The sequence below is a fragment of the Pygocentrus nattereri genome, chromosome 11 (genome assembly GCF_015220715.1).
Source record: "Pygocentrus nattereri isolate fPygNat1 chromosome 11, fPygNat1.pri, whole genome shotgun sequence".
In the NCBI taxonomy this organism is placed as follows: domain Eukaryota; kingdom Metazoa; phylum Chordata; class Actinopteri; order Characiformes; family Serrasalmidae; genus Pygocentrus; species Pygocentrus nattereri.
Genome location: NC_051221.1, coordinates 24,529,705 through 24,550,093, shown reverse-complemented (window position 1 = coordinate 24,550,093; position 20,389 = coordinate 24,529,705). Strand labels below are relative to the sequence as shown.

At 39.0% G+C, this 20,389-nt stretch overlaps 2 protein-coding genes across 2 annotated transcripts; one reads left to right on the top strand and one right to left on the bottom strand.

Annotated features, from left to right (window-relative positions):
* Positions 1-1,637: 1,637 nt before the first annotated feature.
* slc5a12 (solute carrier family 5 member 12) lies at positions 1,638-11,829 on the bottom strand. Its single transcript, XM_017722855.2, has 15 exons — positions 11,378-11,829; positions 11,103-11,168; positions 10,433-10,484; positions 10,216-10,283; positions 9,896-10,050; positions 8,334-8,474; positions 8,094-8,223; positions 7,896-7,984; positions 7,581-7,693; positions 6,818-6,885; positions 5,809-5,895; positions 4,814-5,007; positions 2,961-3,064; positions 2,573-2,697; positions 1,638-2,480 (listed from the first exon to the last, which is right to left on the bottom strand). The coding sequence occupies exons 1-15, from the start codon at positions 11,729-11,731 to the stop codon at positions 2,289-2,291; spliced, it is 1,938 nt and encodes a 645-aa protein (XP_017578344.1). The 5' UTR covers positions 11,732-11,829; the 3' UTR covers positions 1,638-2,288.
* A 1,501-nt stretch (positions 11,830-13,330) lies between these two features.
* fibina (fin bud initiation factor a) lies at positions 13,331-15,459 on the top strand. The gene has a single exon (XM_037542487.1). The coding sequence runs from the start codon at positions 13,455-13,457 to the stop codon at positions 14,073-14,075; it is 621 nt and encodes a 206-aa protein (XP_037398384.1). The 5' UTR covers positions 13,331-13,454; the 3' UTR covers positions 14,076-15,459.
* The last annotated feature ends 4,930 nt before the right edge of the window (positions 15,460-20,389 follow it).

Below are 20,389 nucleotides of genomic sequence, written 5' to 3'. Positions count from 1 at the left end.
AATCTGTTCTGCAACAAACATACTTTCAAAATGTGAAGTCATTCCTTTTATTTCCAGTTAAGGCAAAATCGTAACAAAAACTGTACATATTTACTTTGTTATATAGTTAACAGAAATGTATTACTTACTTTATTAATACTTCAGGATTTTAAATTAATTGCAACATTTAGTAATGCACTCCCAGTCATGGTGATCCTGCAAAGATCTTTTTCAGGAGGGAAAAGGCTTCTGGTGCCTTCAGGTGAAATGTACAGAGTGATGTGTAACATGCTATTCTCTTGTGTGGTATACCGGCAATCTATGCATGATCTCAGCCATTACGGCCGTGTCCATCTGGAGTTCCTCGATAAACACATGTATGTGTATTGGTGCACTCTTTTGCTGTGGAGTCTGCATGGCCCTCATAAGCTTAGTACTGAGAAAAAACTGATCAGTGATCAGCAAGCGACTGTCACTCATGTTCAATCAGAATATCCCTTCAAACACTGCAGTTGACCTGTCTTTGCTCCACCTATGAGTTCAGGTTGAAATGAATTTAAGCTCCACCCATGAGTGGAGTTTAGAGTCACAGTACCATGGTTTCTGTATGAAAATGCTACTGAGCTAACCTCTGTCACAATTCTAATTTTACTAGATACATTGTAGCATGTAAGAATTCAGTTGTCATTAGTATGAACTCTTTAGCTTTAACTAGTTTATTTTAAGGGCGGCATTGTGGCACGGTGGGTAGTGCTGTCGCCTCACAGCAAGGAGGGCCTGGGTTTGATTCCCTGGCTGGGTGACCGGGGTCCTCTCTGTGTGGTGTTTGCATGTTCTCCCTGTGTCTGCGTGGATTTTCTCTGGGTTCTCCGGTTTCCTCCCACAGTCCAAAGACAGTATATATATATATAAAATTATTTAATTATTACAAATTCTAAAATTAAATTGTTACAAGTAAAAGTGTAGTTCTTAGAAGTAGAATGTGAGGATTAGGACTTGATTTTTTTTTATTATTATTATTTTAACATTTATCTCATGTGAAAAGTACATTTTACTAGCTAGTAAAAAATGTTCATCCCTTTAAAATGAATTGGGAAAAATAGGGAAAAGTTCTTACTGAACAGTGAAGTGAACTAAGGTCTTGCATGCTAAAACAATTGCTACTAATAAAATTGTAATTTTGACAGAATTGTTGTGCCTTAACTGGCACTAATAATATTTTTGTTTTATTGAATTTCAAGTTTACTGAACAAAGAAATGGTAGATTAAAAGGGAAAATGGCTTTCAGCAGAATTTGCCATGGTAATGATGAAAAAATACACCAGATCTGTCCCAACAATGTGATCTTTTACTCATATACAAAATAAGCAGCATTTTAAGTTCATTCTCCTAGGTGTGTACTACAGTTTCTCATTGGGTTATTTATTTATTTATTTATTTTGTAGCGAGCATTTATGGGTGGAGGGCTGACAGGTCAGCTGAAGTGTGTCTTCTGAATAATAAATTGTGAACAGCCTTTAATGTTTCTGCCACCTGTTTTAAGGCTGTGTGATGAGTGAATGTCATTCTTCAGTATCTGGTGACAACACTTTGTTGTATACACAGTATCCATATAACTGGCAAAAGCAGTGAGTAAAGCATGTAATATGCCACAGCGATATAATCAATACTTCAAACATGTTTATTCGTTAAGAAGAAGAGCACTTGTTATTGTACCAAATGCTTCCATCTAGCACACAAGACTGAACATTTCAGTTATTTTCAAAATCAGGTTTCCTAGGAAAAGCAATGGGTATGGTTGATATGTAACATGGTTTAAGGCTAAGTGTAGTTATGAGAGAGTTTCTTAATATGCATTATGCAAGAGAGTGTTATGCAAAATTACAGTGGTTTGATGGGTCATATGTAAGGATGGCAATAGGTGCTCACTCAATGGGTTAAAGTTAATAGGATTACACAAAAAACAGATCTGACCTCTGATCTCAGCAAATTAACTGGGGAAAGTCCAGTTAAAAGTCCATTTTTGAACAGTGTGGAATGTTTCAGTACAACAGCACAGCACATTATTTGTACTCAAAACTATGGTGACATAAATGGTATCAACAATGTGCTTTGTTTACACCATCCCTGTTTACATGTAAAAAAAATAGTATGGAAATAAAATTGTACAAAAAAAGCTGTAACATAAATTTGGATATCACTCTTTTCTGTAATAAATCATTGATTGTATCTTTTAACTAAAGTTAGTGGAGTGGTTTTTGGTTTTGACTTGGTGTTTAATGTCAAATATATTCATATGCTTTATTTTACTACTGAATATTTTTTCCAGCAGTTACATTTTTGACAGAAATTGGTCTGCTAGTGTCTGGGACAAAAGCAGCATTAGTGTAAGCCTCATCCTGTAAGGTGTAACTCTGCTTCTTGCCATTTGTTGATTTTGTGATTTTGTCCTGGTCTGGGTAATTCTCCCATGCTGTTCCAAACTCCATAGCATCAAAATCCTGTTATGTTGAGCAAGAAAAGAGTCAGCATTTGTTTGGTCAAAATCTAAATGATACACTCCAATTCAAACAATGTAAATCAGGAGTCTCACCACTTTCTCCTCTGCATGATTGACCCCACACCAGCAAAAGTGCCTGTATTTCTCTGAGCAGAAACAGAACAGGTCACACACTGGCCGAATCAGCCCTGGCTTCACCTCCTGTGGCTTAGAGGGGCCTGAACACAAAGACCACAGGCCCGACCAGTAAATAATATTAATACAAAAATAGAAACAAAATAAGTAATGTATAGCCGGTGTATAAATGTATAATGTTATGTATAAATGGTGAAAAAATGTCCTATGTACTGAATATGACTTGTGATAGAGTGTAATAAGTATTTGCTATCTGTCTGTGATTAGCCTGTGACTGACAAGATGAAGCCCATGATGAATGTATGTGTCTTGTAGTTAGCACACATACATTTGTTACACAACTCACCTGTTAGCAGTGTGAATAGCAGACCTCCTATAACTGTTGCTAGAAAGCCCATTGTGCTATAGTGCAGATAGGACATGGAATACCAGGACTCAGCCACAACAGACCTGGACATTATACAGGAGACCAGATTCATTTTACAGAAGTGTTAACATCACAGCTTTAGTTGTCAGTGAGAAAGCCCATTTTTAATTCTTTTTGAATATCCACTGATATTAACGAATACTAATATGACCGGGGTAGTCGTGGGCTGGAGGTTAGGGAACCAGCCTTATGACCGGAAGGTCGCCAGTTCAATCCCCAGAGCTGATAGCATATGACTGAGGTGTCCTTGAGCAAGACACCTAAGCCCCAACTGCACCCCAGGCGCTGTGGATTGGGCTGCCCACCGCTCCAGGCAAGTGTGCTCACTGCCCCCTAGTGTGTGTGTGTGTGTGTGTGTGTGTGCTCACTAGAGTATATGTGGTGTTTCACTTCATGGATGGGTTAAATGTAGAGGTGAAATTTCCCTGTTGTGGGACTAATAAGGGTCTCTTAATACATTGGCAGCAGATGCATGTTTTGCCCATATTTTGTTGTTATGTATGCTTCTTCCTCATAATATGTAATGTACTTAATGAGTTTTTATTATCTTACCCACATTGGGCACTGGTCTACTGGAAGCAGGGTAGCAAATGACTATAGCATAACTGTCATAAGAAAATGTAACTCTATTTTAATGTTTTTCCTTTTTACACCTTCCTTTTTACAACTTTTTAAAAAAGTTTTTTTTTTTTTTTATTTTTGTTCAAAACTATAAATATTTTCCACTTAATTTTCTGAAATTTCAGCATAATTAAAGTAAGTAATTCAGAGTGAATTTATGTGAAATGCTCACAGTTCACAGTGATAATGATTGAACCAGTTGTCTAGAGAGTTTAATGCCCCTAAAAGCTACATCACAGAAAACTGTTACAAGAAATTATTACAAAAATGCTGCCTGAGACACCGTTTTACAATAATTCTAAGATATGTTTTTGGCCTAAAATAAGTATATGTGTTTTAAGGCAGAATAGTACCCAAAGCCTTACCGTCACCATAGGACATTTATCACGCCAGGTCATCAGAACGGCCCACAACATCATCAGGTACAGCACACACCCCCAGCACAGACTCTTCACATTCCTACCTTCAGGCAGACGCTACAGGAGTGTGAAGTCCAGGACTACAAGACTGACTAACAGTTTCTATTCACAGGCCATCAGGCTGGAGAATACCTCAATTTCTACCTCTTCCCCCCTCCCATTCTGAACCGGTTCAACTTTGGCCAACCTTGCACTCAATAACTGCACCTTACATATGTTGTACCGCTGTTGTGCGAACACTACTGTTTACATCTGTTACTGCACAGAACACTACTGTTCACATCTGTTACTTGCAACATGCAGTTTATGAACAGCTGCTCTACATACTTGCACATACACACGTGTAACTAATTTTCTTTCAACTTTGCCCATAAAAGTGTACTTCTATTGTTTTTAGTGTTATTGTTATATTTTCTTCTAAGATTATATTAAGATATTTGGTGAATGGAGGAACAGCAACGTAAGAATTTCATTGTACTGTGTAACTGCCTGTTCTGCAGTGTATATGACAAACTCTTGAATCTTGAAGGAAAACTTTTTCCCTTTCAGTTTTACCACTAATTCACCAGTATCAGCATTTCATATATTACCTCTGAAGAACTGAATTATGCAGAAATTTTTGAAAATGAGTGGAATGCTTCTTAAAGAATGTGTTTGCTTTCTTTCTCCTATACAGTTACTGGTTCTGAAATAGAAAGTTTTCTTTCAGTAATGAAAAATAGGCTACTGTACCTCTCTGAGCTATCAGGTGTGCTCAGTAGTAGAGGTGTTGGTGTGAATGCAGCAGATGTAGTGTTCAGTGGAGTACAGTTCTGAGTGCTCAGAGACAGGGGACGTGTGTAGTTGGGGGAAGCAGGGTGGATGAAGGCTCCCCATCCTACCCAGAAGGACAAAGCAGTGCCCAGCATCAGACCACCTATAGCCCCCTAAACACAGACCACACACACAACACAGCATACTATGGTTAGGTACTGATGTACTGTGTTCGCCATGTGCCTTTCTGAGCCAGTCATAAAAGTAAGTGGAAAAGTAAATAAGGGTTAAAGGGGAATTCCACAGATTTTTTTAAACTTTCTGCACAGTTCAGTCACTGAGAAGTAAACAAATTAATATATAATGTTTTGCTGTGTAATAGTTCATTATAGAGGAAATTACCTACTCAGATTTCTTTACAGTGGTAGTGATGTATGAAGCATTTAAAGCTTGTCTATAACAAAAATAACCATTTTGTCAATTTTGTCTTATAATGCCCTGCATTAAACTATCATATGGTAATATCTCACAATTTTTTCATAACCATTCATATTCATAGCAAATCATGTTACAGCTTTCTGTGGAGAAGCTTTTAGGCTTTAAATTTCATTTGTTTTTGCCTTATGCCTTGTCTAGTTATTAGGGATGTAAAGGTGCATAATTCTGAAGGTGGCATCTCAAATGCACTGATTTTCGAATGTCAGTTCATTATAATCAGTCTTATTGACTGTCCTCCACTACAGTATAAACAGTACTTCCAGTCACATTTGTGTATTCATTGTATTTTTAAAATAATGCTTAATCATCCTAATTTAATGAAACAGAATGATACACTGAATTGCTTCCTAAAAGTAATTGAAATAAACTCTTGTAAAGTCAGAGATTTACACCCCTAAGAGTTGTGTAATTTTGTCAAGCTAAGAATGTAATTTGAATATGCTGTGTTTGCCAGCAATCTGTGGATCTGAACTGACCTTAGAGTTTATGAAAGGGAAGAGGATTCCTAGAGAGAACAGGCCCAGCATGGGTCCTCCACACATACCATGGATACTAAGAGCAGCCTGGAGCACAGCAGAAACAACCAGAGCAGAGACATGGAGGTAAATACAGCAAATCTCACTGTCCGAAACGTGTAAGTTAACATAATGACATTTTATTTTAAGTGATTCTAGAGCACATTGGTTCATTCATCATGAAAATTCCACAAAATGTAAATAGCAACTGCTGTGCTCAATATACTTTTTTGTTTTTGTTGTTCACTGTGATGTGTCTTAGGACAGGTGTGTTCAAGCTAATCCACAAAAGGTCAATGTGACTGCAAATACAGTCCAAAAGTCTGAGACCATACTAAAAATCTGAAATCTGATATTTTTTTAGAATTTTGTAAATGTAAAATTAAGAAGAAATATTCAAGATTCATTTCTGCATCACAAAGCAAATTTGTGACATTGCTCAAGTTGCCACTGTACAAAAAGGTCAGATTTTTTTTGGCTAGCCCTTCCACTAAAGCTCATGTTCGGACGACTCTCAGATCTACTCCTCAGAGGCTTTTGCACAGGCTTGCAAAATCTATTTCAACTTGAGTGCACAGTGTCATTAAAGTAAAATAGGGAAATACCAAACACTAATTTTTAATTCTTAAATTCATGTAAACATCAAGATTCTACTTTTCGCTCAAACCATTATGCTATGGTAATATTATTTGTAATAAAAAAAGAACTTTGTATTAAATTAGTAAAAAAGTAAAACAGAATCATTTTTGATAGTGTAAGACCATTGGATCCCACTGTATACATTTCATCCAAACAAGAGCAAAGCTGATTGTACATATTTAATTGACTGATCTCCATCTTCAGACACTTGAGGTGTGCTCCTGCTTGGCTGGAATGAAAACCTACAACCATATCAGCTCTTTATGGATAAGACACCCCTATATTAGAAGAATCAGACATGTGCGTAGGAGTACATGATGCCCCTTTTCACCTGCACAATCGCCCCCATGGATGATGCTGCCACTGCCATGCTGGTGCAGGCCACTCCAAACACCACACCTACAGGTCACAAACATAAAATCTGTCAACAGATAAAGTAAGTCCATTGGCTTCACCTATCTGTGGTATAGAGACATCTTAGCTGGATAGCATCTTGAGCATTCAGTAATATACAGTTAAATCACTTTTCTCTTTCATATTGTCCTTTCTAAAAGCAGCAACCTTGACATGTTAGTGTTTTGAAACATTACGCCTCCGTCTCTTGTGTCCAGCCCTGGGTTACCACAGTGAAGTCATGTTTACATCGTCCACTGTTGTTTCAGGTGTTCACAGACCTGATCCTGCAATGTGCTCTGACAGCGAACTATTATGATAAAACTTCTCACGGTGAGATTTGCTATGACACTTTCATTTCTGACCATTTCTGACTGCTAGGCTTCTCCCGGTGCAATAACATTCATACAGACCCCTCCTGATTGAAGTCGCAGTCTCATGTGTCTCATGTTTTGATGACTTTTCCAGAGAAGTCTCAGGTTATTCTTAATTCATAGTGTCTGCAAACCTTTACTGTAGCACGCATACAGTGTGCTGCTGTAACCATAGAAATGGACACATGTAGCAGATTAAGGACACAAGTTGCTCTACATCACTCTAATTGTTCATGACGCTCGATTATTTTAGCTTTCGTCACAAATAAGTTTATGCAAAGTCAGCTGAACCTGGTGAAACAAATCATTTTAAAGGGATGTATTTACACAGTGCTTTGCTGATCCAGGTAGCAGCCCGGTTGGAAATGTCTCTGCAACACTGGCTCACAAAATCCTCGTACGTCACTGTGGCCAGAGCGTTGATACTGGCAGCCACTGTGCTGAAAGCCGCAAATAGCAGGAGTTAATTTCTCTGTTCAGGATTTTGAAGACTGTGGAACTGATGGCTCAGCTAAAACAGTGATTTAGAATCATACTGGAAAGTTCATTGTAACCCATAATAAAATAAGATTAGTATAATAGGCACATACAAAACGAAACATACAACAAGTATAACTATTGGTCTGGGTAGGAAAATTTTACCTGAGGGTCCCGCTGAAAGCACATGCCACAAACAGCCCAGGCAGTCCTGGAAAACTGCCCAATATATCCAGTACAAAATATGGCATAAGCTGCAACAATGTTTACAATTGTACATGGTTAAGCATCTTGTAAAATCAGTTTTGAAGCATGAAGTATTGAGAAAGAGTCCAGACAGCATGACATGACTGCAAGCTTTACCTGGTCAGGAGCAGATATGTAGCCAGCTGTCCAGGGGTCACAGTGTGAGTAGAAAGCATACATAATGAGTCCTGAGACCACAGCACAGAGCAGAATCATCCAAAGGCCTACCAGATTCAGATACAGAGCCCTGAGGATGAGGTAGAGTGACAGAGGGAGTATTAATCTTTTAACAGTCATTCTGATTGGTATTTCTCTTCACAGTGGGTCTGCTACTTATACAAGTTGATCAGAACTCACCAGCGAGCATGGTTCTCCGTCCGGCAAGATATACACCTCTGAATGGTGGACTGGTTCACGCCATAGATGCCCAGCCATGTGAACATGCCCCCTATGGTGACCGTCCAGAATGTGTGACGCCTAAGAGGACTGGGGTCAAAGCTAGAGAGACAATACACATCTTACACTACAATACATATAACAATAAAAGGTCCTAACTTGGTGCTTAACTTGGACTTACATTACGGTAACTCTTATGATTAATTAAGCCATTTGTTTGGGTGGTAAGCATTTATTTGCTCAGTACAAAAGACTAAATTTAAAATGAATACAAAAAGTATTTATTCATTTAACCATTTCCAAATGGTCCTTGTGGCAAACCAGAATTTATTTATCTTCCAGTCCTTGTATTGGCTAATCAACACTTAATTCAGTTTAATCAGCTGTGCTGGTGATGAAATTTAATGAATCCATGTGATATTTGGGAGCTTCAAGGAGATACCTAGAACCAAAATCGGATACTGCCAAGCACCTCACAAAATATCCACTACTTAAAAATAAATAATATCTTTATGTTTATTTCTCTTTATTCCTATGTTATTTGCTGAGATAAATGATTGTAATATTTTGCTTAGGTAAGACTTTTGCTTAGTAATTGTTATGAAACCTTTACTTTATGTAGAGGTTCCTCACACTCACAGAACTCATTTGCAAAAATGAATCTTTAAAGAAGCACCAAGTGAAAGTTTCTTTAGGGAACCAAAAGTGGTTCTTCTATGGCATCCTAGCAAAGCGCCCGTTAGATACATTTATTTTGTAGATCGTAGATTAACTCTGGGCTTGCTTCAACTCTAGGCTTATTATTCAGTAATTAATTTTTGAATGTATTATTCAGTAAAGTTCATATATAAGGTAGGTCACAATACTTGAAGATGCTAGACAATATGCATCACAGTTACACTTTTTTTTATTAAGTTTGATAAGGCAGAACTGACAAAAAAGCAGCAGTAATGCCATGTTCAAAAACCATCAACATATTGAATTGGCCATTCACCGATATCTTCCTAAGTTTTTCTTAAATAAGTTATTGACAAAGGTCCTAAGAAAAACATCATGTCACAATCATGACGCGTTCTTAAACCGAACAACCTGCCCCTTTGTGCTCGAGTGAGTGTAGATTCTGTTCTTTCCTATAAACAAATCTCAAATAGAAAACATTGTTAAATATCAGAATCTTTTTAAGGACAGTTGGTGAATGAGGCCTATTGTTATTAAACATTTCACATATTATGTTATACTAAATTCAGTTAAACAGGCCTCATTATGCTTTCACTGTACGTGCAGGTGGTCAGTGTTCTGGTGATACTAATGACAAGTTCAGAAAAGCATACTGTGCCATAATAGATCAAAATAACAATTGATATCATCGTATCACCCACACTAGTTATTAGAGTTTATGTGGTTAATCCTGCTATACTAAAACATAAAGCATGCATACATGCAGACAGATTGCTTCCCACTCAGGTTACTTTGTTGAGATTATCTCAAGTTTTCGGATTATGAACAGGTTATGTGAGACATACTCAAACACTTTTAGTCTATCTCCAGCCTGTGCTGTCTTCCATACTGTGACAATTCCTCCACTTCTGTCTGAGCCCTGCACCAGCACAGTGAGAAAACCCACCACCATGACCACCATCTGGAACGCGTCAGACCACACTACAGCCTTTAGTCCTCCCTGTTATGTACACACACACACATAACATGCTAGTTTAATTTTTATCTAGGTAGAACACCAGGATCTGCTTCCACTAATAAAATCTTACATATAATCATTACAAGAGAAACTGAAAGACCTACCTTATATCAGCATAAAAGGCAACTGCCAACCCCACCCACTCACCAGTGTACAGTAGAAAGTACAGACGACACCGGTGGCAATTATGGACCCCCACAGATTAAATTTTGTCACTATAAGAAAATGTTTGGAAATTAATAATTAGTTTTTATTACATTAATATGCAAGTTGACTGTGACATTAATTATTTAATTAATGCATAAATTAATCAGTAGTACTGTAAGGCCTACATAACTGTTGTGCTGTTAAATGAATAACTTACCTTGGTTGAGAGCTAGAGCTGGAGCATACACCACTACCCCTGTGTACAGAATCTGTGAGGATTTAAAAACAGAGCTATTAAACTTGTCTTTTGTCATGAACTTATTGAAAATGTGTGCACTGAATTGATCATTTCCACATGACTACAATCCATTACATCAACACAATTTGTATTTTAGTTTATTTCCTTCTGGCAGTAATTGTGTTATGACGTTATATGTTTTATTCATGTGGAAATGATTCACAATTGAATCAAGTAAATTTGACGCATTACTTTTTTCAGCGTAATTAGCTGTTATTTTACAATGGGGACCAAATGTCCACATTAAGACCACATTGATTTTTGTTTAAACATTATGTGTTCAGACTCTCACGTTCATGATTCTCAGGCGGATTTGATCTATGCCTTACAATCTCCATGGACAATTTTGCAGAGTCCTTGTTAGGTAGAGTGCTCACTTTCATTAATGCAAAAGCAGAAACCAACTAAGAAATTCCATAATGTACATAAACTTCAAAGATTCAAATTTTTACCCCAAATCATTACACAGACAATATAATGTGTATTGAAAAAAATTGTATTAACTGAAAAATAATGAAAAATAGAAACATTTTCACTAGTGGTCTGACTTTTGGATATGTATATAGGTTACCAGTTTTACTGAACTCACCGTTTGCACCATGTAAATGAGAGTAGCAGCTACACGGACCGCTTTACAGAAGCGCAGCTCAAGATACTGTTACAAAGAAAGCACACATTCTGTTAAAAATCCATGCAGCTTCCATCAGTGCCAAACATGGTGTGGATTTGGCAGAAATATGACAGTCTATATATTTCACACTAGATGCCAACACAGCATCACATTGCAATGACTTATTAAATGCTTTTACAAAACTGTTTTCCAGAGAAAAGTAACTTTTGAGTTTTCCACAAGTTTTTTCGTACCTCATAAGTGCTCGTAATGCCTGAGCGATAGAATACAGGAAGAAAGAGCTCAGCAGTTAAAATGACCACAAACATGTAGGCGATGCCAAAGATAACATATGAGGCCCCAAAGCGGTACACATCTGACGGAGCTCCAATAACAGTCACTGCTGACATGAAGCTGGCCGTCAGGGAGAGCGCCACTGGACCACAGGTCATCTCACGGCCCCCAACCAAGAATTCCCTGGATGAGACCTTTTTCCTCTCTTTCACAGCGAAGAAGACTCCAATACCCGAAGAAACCGCAAACAGGCAAGCGAATACAACATAGTCCCATACTTGGAACATCCCAATAGAATGATCCTGGAGAGCCATAGTAGATCAGTTAGTACAACTACAATATTGCAGTAAGCTCTAATGGTCCTCTGAATGTAACGGCAGCTGTTTTTCTTTCTCGGTAATTGAGAAACTAACTCAGTCAATGATTTGGAGGACGTTTCTGACCGATTGAAAACTGCTGATAGTATGTGTAAAGGACATTAGCTATTAACCATTAACCGTTAGTCTCATCCTAGGTATCTTATTTTCATTATAGTCAGACCTAACTGCTTTGTAGGAAACATGTAAAACATGTACTAAAACTAATGTACTACCAGCAGTGCAGTGCTGGTCCCATCAGAAAGAGGAATTAGATTGCACCCAAGGTTAAACAATCCTTGTTACACTTTGGGCATTACCACATACGGTTTATTTTTACTATCACCTTCCATTTAATTGGTAATGTTTCTCTGTGACCTCTATAAATGTTTTCACAGAATTTGTCCTCTGACTCATTGTTTATTCTGGCGCCTAAACTGCTGATGAAGCGTTCACACTGGGTCTGAAGCACTTGTTTACAATTTGCTCTTTCTGTGAGGCTGTTTGAAATATCTGTGTTTATCTTGTTTCATTGAAGTCAGTCAACCACCAGGGAGGGCTTTGGGACTTTTCTTGTTGAATGGCTGTTTTTGTGCTCTTAGTGCCTTTCAACATGGACAAGGACGTTTTGTAGGATCTCCCTCTAGATCTGATAATTACACACACCACCCCCACACACAAGCAACACATCAGCACTGACTTCATCAGAACATCAAAACACAGGAAAGTGAAAGTAGCTGATATTACTAAAATAGTGATACATGCCAGATATAGGTCACATATTCAAGTGTTTTCTCAGTGTGCTTTATTTAGCTCTGGCATCAGCAAACACAGCTGCAGTTAATATAATAATACAAATTTTCAAAAGAATTCAGGACTCGTGGTAAGAGAAGATGGCTAAATAGGACAGGACAGGACAGTGCACAGCTCTAAATAAGCTAAACTGTAGGCCTTCCAACATCACTTTCGTCGATGTAAACAAAGTTATTCAGGGAGGTTAGATGTGAAATGTTCACTTCTAGAGAAGCCAAGTCACAGTGGTGGTGATAGGGGCCAGACATCTGAAGAGTTTAATCTCTCTGAAAGCTTCCTTTTCCGAGCGAACACGCTGCCTGATACTTGAGATGTGATGTCACGATACTTTTGATAAGGTTTGGCCTAAAATTTATTTTTAATCCATTTATGTTGGAAAAGTACATTGTAAGTCACCCATTTTTTGTCAGATTTACCACTATTTTATCATTATCAGCACTATATATAAAACACATGTAGGTTCACTGGTGGTTTTGGATAGTAAATAAAATGGCTATGTCTGTGTTGTAGACATTGCGACCCCTGGTTCCTATCACCACCACAGTAAAGAAATCCAAGCTGGTACGTTTCTCTACAATGAACCATTTCTTATCAAACCACTCAGAATGGCTGTTTACATCTTAACAAATGATTTACACAGAAAACTTTTTTTAAAATCTCTGGCATTCTCCTTCAAGCATGTAGCCGGTAAGGTAAATAAGGCTGGTATGAGGGAATGTGGGAGAGTGTGTGTGCGTGTGTGTGGACAGGGAGAGGCTGGGAGTTGAGTGGGTGTACGAAGGCTCCACTCCCCCCATGCTCCAGCCCCTCTGAGAGAGAGAGAGAAAGAGCAGCTGAAGCCTCGAGTGCCTTCTTCTCACCAGCCGCCATGGGTGCTCTCCTCTGGCCGCTCGTGCTGGCTCTGCTGTTCCCTCTTCACAACGCGGTGTACGAGGGTCCTCTACAGCCGGAGATCTCCAACGGGACTTTCCACTACTTCTTCGTGCCGGACGGCGACTATGATGAGACAGAGGACCCGGAGAATTGCCAGATGCTCTTCAAGTGGCTGGACCGGCGACCATGTGACGAGGAGGAGGACAGGGACACGGCGGTCCGCCACGAGTTCATTCTCCTCAAACAGCAAGTGGAGGATTCGGCCAGGGTTTTGGAAAGCCTCGGCAAGACCATCTCTCACGACCTGGACGGCGAGGACACGTACGGGACGTACCTGAGGAAGGAGCTGGACCAGATCTCCGAGGCCTTCTCCAGCGTGGAGAAGTCGCTGCTGGAGCTGGAGGTGAAGTTCAAACAGGGCGAAGACGCCGAGCAACGGGAGGAGCAGGAGTTCGCCAGAAACTTCGTGAGTCCCGTACAGAGCGTGAGGCAAACCCTACAGGACACCTTGGTCATTTCCACGGGGCTCAAGGACAAGTATGAGCTCATCTCCCTCATCGTCCGCAGTCACGGCACGAGACTGAGCAGACTCAAGCACGAATACCTCAATCTTTAGCCTCAATCTTTGTCTCAGAGGCTTTAGACCTGGAAGTGGACTCTTAAAGAGTCTTGTCAAAGTCCTCTATTAAAACCTGACTCAAGCAGAAGCAGAACAACAACAAGAAGTAGCTCCAGATACCTGTCCAAGATCAGCTCTGGGAGCTCCTGGACACACATGGAAGTAATGCATGACTGAACATTTTATGTGTATTTTCACAGTGATTGACTTGAACATTGCTAGCTTTAATTATACTATTACAAACACTTATATGGAGTACAGGAGCTACTACTCTAGCTTCTAAGGGCATCATAAGGCTGGTCCTGCAGTTCATGTTGGTCTGTGACAGAAGTAGACTACAGCCTAAAAGGCTTAATCGAGTTATTTTCAGGTAATCCACTCCGTTACTCTCAATGAATGTGTAATTTCTCATAACAACATCTATTGTTTCTCTGATTTGTTACATCTTTAATTACTTTACTGTACTTTATAAAATGAAGCTCTCCATCGTCCAGGTCATATTCCGGGCGTATTTATTAAATCCAGAGAGATTAGTGAGGATTTTTCTCCCCAGATTGCTTATTTATGAGTCAGCGGAGGAGCTGAATCTGAGTGAGGTTGGTTCAGAGAAGGCATTTCCTGTGCCATGGAACAGTAGGTCTCTTTCCTCTTCTCCAAACCACCATGTGGAAGAATAATCAGTCTCTGTGCATTGGTATGTAAAGAAAATGACCCATTCTCCTCTTTCCCAACCTCAGGAGAGTCTTCTGAGATTCGTCTAGCAGTCATCCCTAATTTATGGTGGTTAAGCCTAATCTTCTATCATAACCTCCGCCATCCTGCTTCACCAGACTCTTAAGCATATCTGTTCACTGGAACATTCAAGGCTATAGTTTCTTGACTTCAGCACGATAATAATGCGCATATGGGCCCATATGGATGACTATAGCCTTTCCTGTTAATCTATCCTTTGAGGCTAAGCCTGGAAGCTTGAAAACAGGAGTAGAGTGAATTTATTAACAGCCTAATGTCAGTAGATCTGGCTTCTATTCAAAAGCAGCTTGAGTCCATCCATCTGGATCTAGTTTCTGGTTGCTCGGCGGAAACTAAAAAGAGATATGTTTGGGTTCATTACTTTCAGCATCAAAGGTGCCTCTTACATCCATTTCCAATGTGAATCTACAGGAGCTGGAGGTAGCCAAGGCAAATTGATGTGTTGATTTTGGTAGATCCAGAACACTGCTCACATTGTAATATCCTACACACAGTGTGGCCTTATCTTTCTCTCTTCAATTTGTCAGCCAGAGTACATCAGGTCTGTGTAACGGCTTAGTTTTAGAAGTCAGATCTTACTGTGTTTGCTAAACTGAATGTATAATAATTAAATATTCTTTTCCATGTCCTGCGATTTATATGTTGTTTTTTACTATGCGCTCTTTTTTCTGCTTTTTATCCTCCATTGCTGTATATGGAGTCTGTTTCAATACTTCTTTAACATGTCTTTGCCAACTTTGACTCACCACTTGAAAATGCATCACACATTTGTCACAGAAAAGGCCACACAGAAGGGAAGGGGATAATCAGGGGTGTTGTTCAGTCTGAGCACACACACCCTCTGCTAGGTAAGCCTCAGTGTGCTAATCAGCTAGCCATGTTAACCTCACAATGCAAAATATTTTTATGCGAAGTTCAAAAATACCATACATAAAATTTGGGAATAATTGCATTGTCTGGTTTAAACTGTGTAGAGCAGTTGTTCTTGTTAGCCATTTATCTAGCAAGCAGGCAGAGTAAATTGAAGTTCTATCAGCAGTCACATATAACAGATGGAGTAGTCTGAACCCCAAAACTCAGCAGTTGGTATGGGTAGTGAGTGACACTGCTATCTCCATTCAGCCTAAGATTCAATCCCTGCACACACTACACCAGTAAGAGTCCTTAGGCAAGACTTAATTCTGGGTTTTCCTAGGTAACATCATTGAATTGTAAATCAGTCTAGATAAGAGTGCCTGCCAAATGTGTAATTGCAAATCATAGCAGTCCAAAAAAAACTTTTTTTTTTTAATTTTCTGCATCATTTGAGCACAGCAGCTGCCCTTTACACTGTGTACATTGGCTTACATTAAAAGCAAAGAATGCCTTCTTTTAATTTTTTAGACAGTAACTACACTGAATGGTATGATTTTGAAACATTAAGCATTTTAAAATAGTTTACAGCCATGGCTTATAAACAAGGGTTGAATAGGGATGTTAGGTCACAATTGTTACTGGGCAAGTTCTGCTACTGAAGTCGACACTTATGTTGACTCGACCCTTTGCCCTTCCAAGGGCTCATCTATCACATTTTACTTGAGGCAATAAAGGGACGAAACAGCCCTTAAAATGGTGTCAGGGATTCCCCCAAGGGGAAATGGCAAGGCCAAGTGGACGAGGGTATGTTAAAACTGATATTGGAAGGGGGGGTGTATGGTTAATCTGCATGGTTGTCACCATGTGGTCAGTTTCCTCAAAGCCTTAAAGCACAGATTGCTGCTATTAAGGAGAGATGGAAATGCCACAGTGATTGTGTGTGTGATGCATGAAAGGGTGTGTGCGTGTTCCACATTCTTGGAATCTCCCTTCTGTAAACAAACAGCAGCCGGTGCTCATCATGGCTCCCCTGCTTCCACTGCGCACACACAATTATTCACAGAACTCGTGTGGACTGCATCAACAAAGGACTTCAGCTATCTCAAGCCAAAATGCCAAGCCTCCTCTTTCCTCAATCTCCATCTATCCCTCTCAGTTTTCTTAAGTAAGCTAATCCCCTTGTAATAAACATCTGTGATCTGTAGAAAATCCACAGAGATTCTATTCCTGTCCAAGAAACAGTAACCATTGTTCAGAAGAATATCGTGTTTGGATTATCCAGGGTATCCGTATCTCGTAGAAGAACTATTAACATGGCCAAACCCCATTGCAGTGTACAGTTAATACCTGAAATAATAATTTTTCATCCTTCTATTCTGTATGTTTCCATGATCCTCTTTTTCCCAGGATGGTAATAGCTCACTCTTCTGTGTTCCTCTCTATTCCAAACAGCACGGTCAGCGTGATGACAGTCAGTCCAGCGGTTCTCTGGGCTGCCTTGTCTTGTGGAAATGTGGGAGAGGAAACATCCTGTGCATGTGAGTGCCACTGAGCCCCATCCCAGCTCCGACCACAGCCTGGCCGCTCTGCGCAATGGGGGCCTAAAGGGATAAAGCCCAAGTGCATGCTGGGAAAACAGCTGGGACCACATTTCCCAAAACACTGCAGCACAAAGATTAGCATGTGATAGAAGATAGCAATTTTTAGGCTGAACACTTTAAAGACATGATGAAATTGACAGAATAGACCCACAGGCTAAGAAGGAAAAAAGCAAAATCACAGTTTGGGTGCCTCATCAAGTGACGTTTTCTTTATTTTCAGAGTAAAAAGTTAATATATCATCTACAGAGCAACACTTCTCCACATTTTGATCCACAATTACTGTTCCCAATGTCAAACTCAGCAAAAAATAGAAATTGTAAGATTTGCAAAAACTCCCCATATTTAAGTATGTTCCCTGCACAGCATTTGCTGCCTTGTTGTCACATTTTCAAATACATATACATAAACAAAACATGTTAATTAAACAGGGGAATCTAAACATTTCCATATGACTGTATATGCACTACTTTTCTGAACTTTGGAATTATTTGTCATGTTAATAGCTACTGTGATTTTATTCAGTACTATAAACTAGACACCAGAAGGTATTTTATCCAGTATCTTAAGGTATTATCTGTCTGAGATTTGATCACTATGTTTCAAATATTGTGTAAATTTTATTATAACTTGATGGACAATGTTTTACAGCCTACACATTCTTTGTAGAATTATCAGCAGCTCTGCTCATCATTCTGGATCCACCTGACATTTCTTCATTTTTTACAGCTTCATATGAAATATATGATCCTTGTGAAACTGTAAAGTAGTAACACAGTAGCAGAAATAGCTTCATTATATGCATGTATCTGCAACAAAGTGGTTTTATGTTTTTTGGAACAGTCTAAATGGTTTTGACCTTTTTAGGGAAAACATTTTGATAATAAGGAATACAGGATCTTTGTGAAGCATCTGTTTATTTTATGGAACCAAAAGTGCTTCTTCAGTGTCTTTTCAACCAAATAAGCTTTTTTGGCACTGTTATTTGTAAGAGTAAATTTTTTAGGATTCTGAACTCCTGAAAGCAAAAAAAGAAAACGAATGACAGGAAAGGAGAGAGAACCAGACAAAGAGCTTTATGTGTGAGAAAGAATATCTTACAGTGGAAAGAGAGAGATATGTACACAGTGAAAGAAAGAGAGAGAGAGAGAGGGAGAGAGAGAGAGAAAGCAGGGGAGCTTGATGAGGATTTCCTCTTTCTCCTGACTGCCTCGCCTCAGAGCCTTTCTCCCCCACAGGACCCCAGTCCAAACACAGCCGGCCCTACAAGCCCAGCCAGCCACAAACCTCACACAGACACACACACACACACACACACACACCACTCACACCACATGCGCACGCCACAGGCCTGGAACAAGGTTACAAAGTTGTTAAGTTATATTTGGTGAGCAGCTATAGTCAGCATTCAGAGAGAGAGAGAGAGAGAGAGAGAGAGAGGGAGAGAGAGAGAGAGAATGAAAGGAGAGAGATGCTTTGTGGAAAAAGTGCAATCATATCACTGAAATTCAATTTTTATTTATTGAATTGGGAGAGTAAGAAAAAGAAGGAGAGAGAGGGAGAAGGAGAGAGAGAGAGAGAGAGAGAGAGAGAGAGAGAGGTAGGGGCTGGTGTAATTCTAGTGAAAGTTTGCTTGCAGCAGAGGAACAGTAGGCGCTTTAGTGTGTGAAAGTCTCTCTGTGTTTTGATGATTGCTCGTAATGAATTTGTACTCTGGGGCCTCAGAGGCAGAAAGAGAGGGAGGCCAAAACCTAGACAGGAGGAAATGAGAAAATCTAAATGTGTCAGTGAGAGTCTCGTCATATTTGGACAGATTTGAACATATCTGGTATTGAGTATTCCTGATTTATAACCAAAGCAAATGACCGGGTCAACGCAGGAGAGATTGGGGTGGTTTTCTAAGTGGTCCTGGTTTGCTGTGTGCTTTATGTTTGGGATGTGAATGGAGAGAAAAGCATGGGAGAAGTTTTCTTTGGTCAGAAAGAGTACACTGTGTACAAGAAAACAGGTCATGTTTATGGAAATGCAATGAACGAAATGTTTTGGCTTGGCTCTTAAGTCAGAGACAATTGCGACAGCACACATACAACTGTGAAATACCAAGTGAATGGGTTTATGAAGACTTCCTCATGTGTTTTGTCATTTGGAGTATATTGGTGATGTCAGAAGAAAACCTCATCTTCAAGTTGAATGTGTGTCAGTGTAGCATGATTTTATTCCAAGACAATTTGGACATTTTATATTAATCCATTATGAAATTTTCACCCAATTTAAAGGGCATATGGCATTTCACATAATAAATGGAGATATGCTATTTTGATATGACAGCAACAAAGTTAAAAGCAATATTTAGTTCTATGCATATATAGTTCTGCAAAAGTTAAAGACCAGCCTTCATATATTTAATTTCCAGTCAAAACAGACATTAAATATAAGCTATTCATTATTCGGTGTCAGGATAAAAGGTAATAATATATATGTAAGAGGTGCAAGTTATTTGTCTTTCAGCAAACATCAGAAAATATATGAAGTTTCAATCTTAAATACTATATATCCATTTGTAATCATTTTGGATGTTGCGAGTTTTTTAAAAGAATAACAGCTAATGTAATTTGTGAGTTCAGAGCGTGTCTTTAACATGTGGTGGTAGTATGAGGGAAGACTGATTGAGGAAAGATAACCAAGATGGTGATAACCATGATGTGGCATTTCTTGTATGTGTAAAGCCCACACCCCACAACTTTAATCAGGAAAAAAGAAAGTTCTCCAAAATGGTCAGTAATTCATTTTGCAAGGAAACCCTGCATACATTTAACAGAAAGTTATAAAAGCTACCACTGATTCATTGTTTGAGAGACTTCCTTTTAGACTCACAGTGTTGACTCTAAAAGACTCACAGTGTTGAGTTGTCTTCTCACAGTGGAAGGATGGACAGAAATACCTATGTAAATATTCTTTATCCAGTGGTGAAAGTTTTGGTGGTCTATCAGATTGTTAGAAGTCTCTATTTCTCTGTTTCTTTTATTCATTTTTAATCTCCAGTTTTGGATGTTTTTCTTTTTCTTTGACTTTCTCATTCCTTACACAAATGGGTTACATTACAT

Coding starts and splice junctions, on each gene's coding strand:
- slc5a12 (XM_017722855.2), bottom strand. CDS start 11,731: ATGGCTCTCCAGGATCATTCTATTGGGATGTTCCAAGTATGGGACTAT. Junction 10,051..10,215: donor GTACTTTCTACTGTACACTG/GTGAGTGGGTGG, acceptor TGTACATAACAG/GGAGGACTAAAGGCTGTAGT. Junction 6,886..7,580: donor CTGGATCAGCAAAGCACTGT/GTAAATACATCC, acceptor TGTGACCTGTAG/GTGTGGTGTTTGGAGTGGCC.
- fibina (XM_037542487.1), top strand. CDS start 13,455: ATGGGTGCTCTCCTCTGGCCGCTCGTGCTGGCTCTGCTGTTCCCTCTT.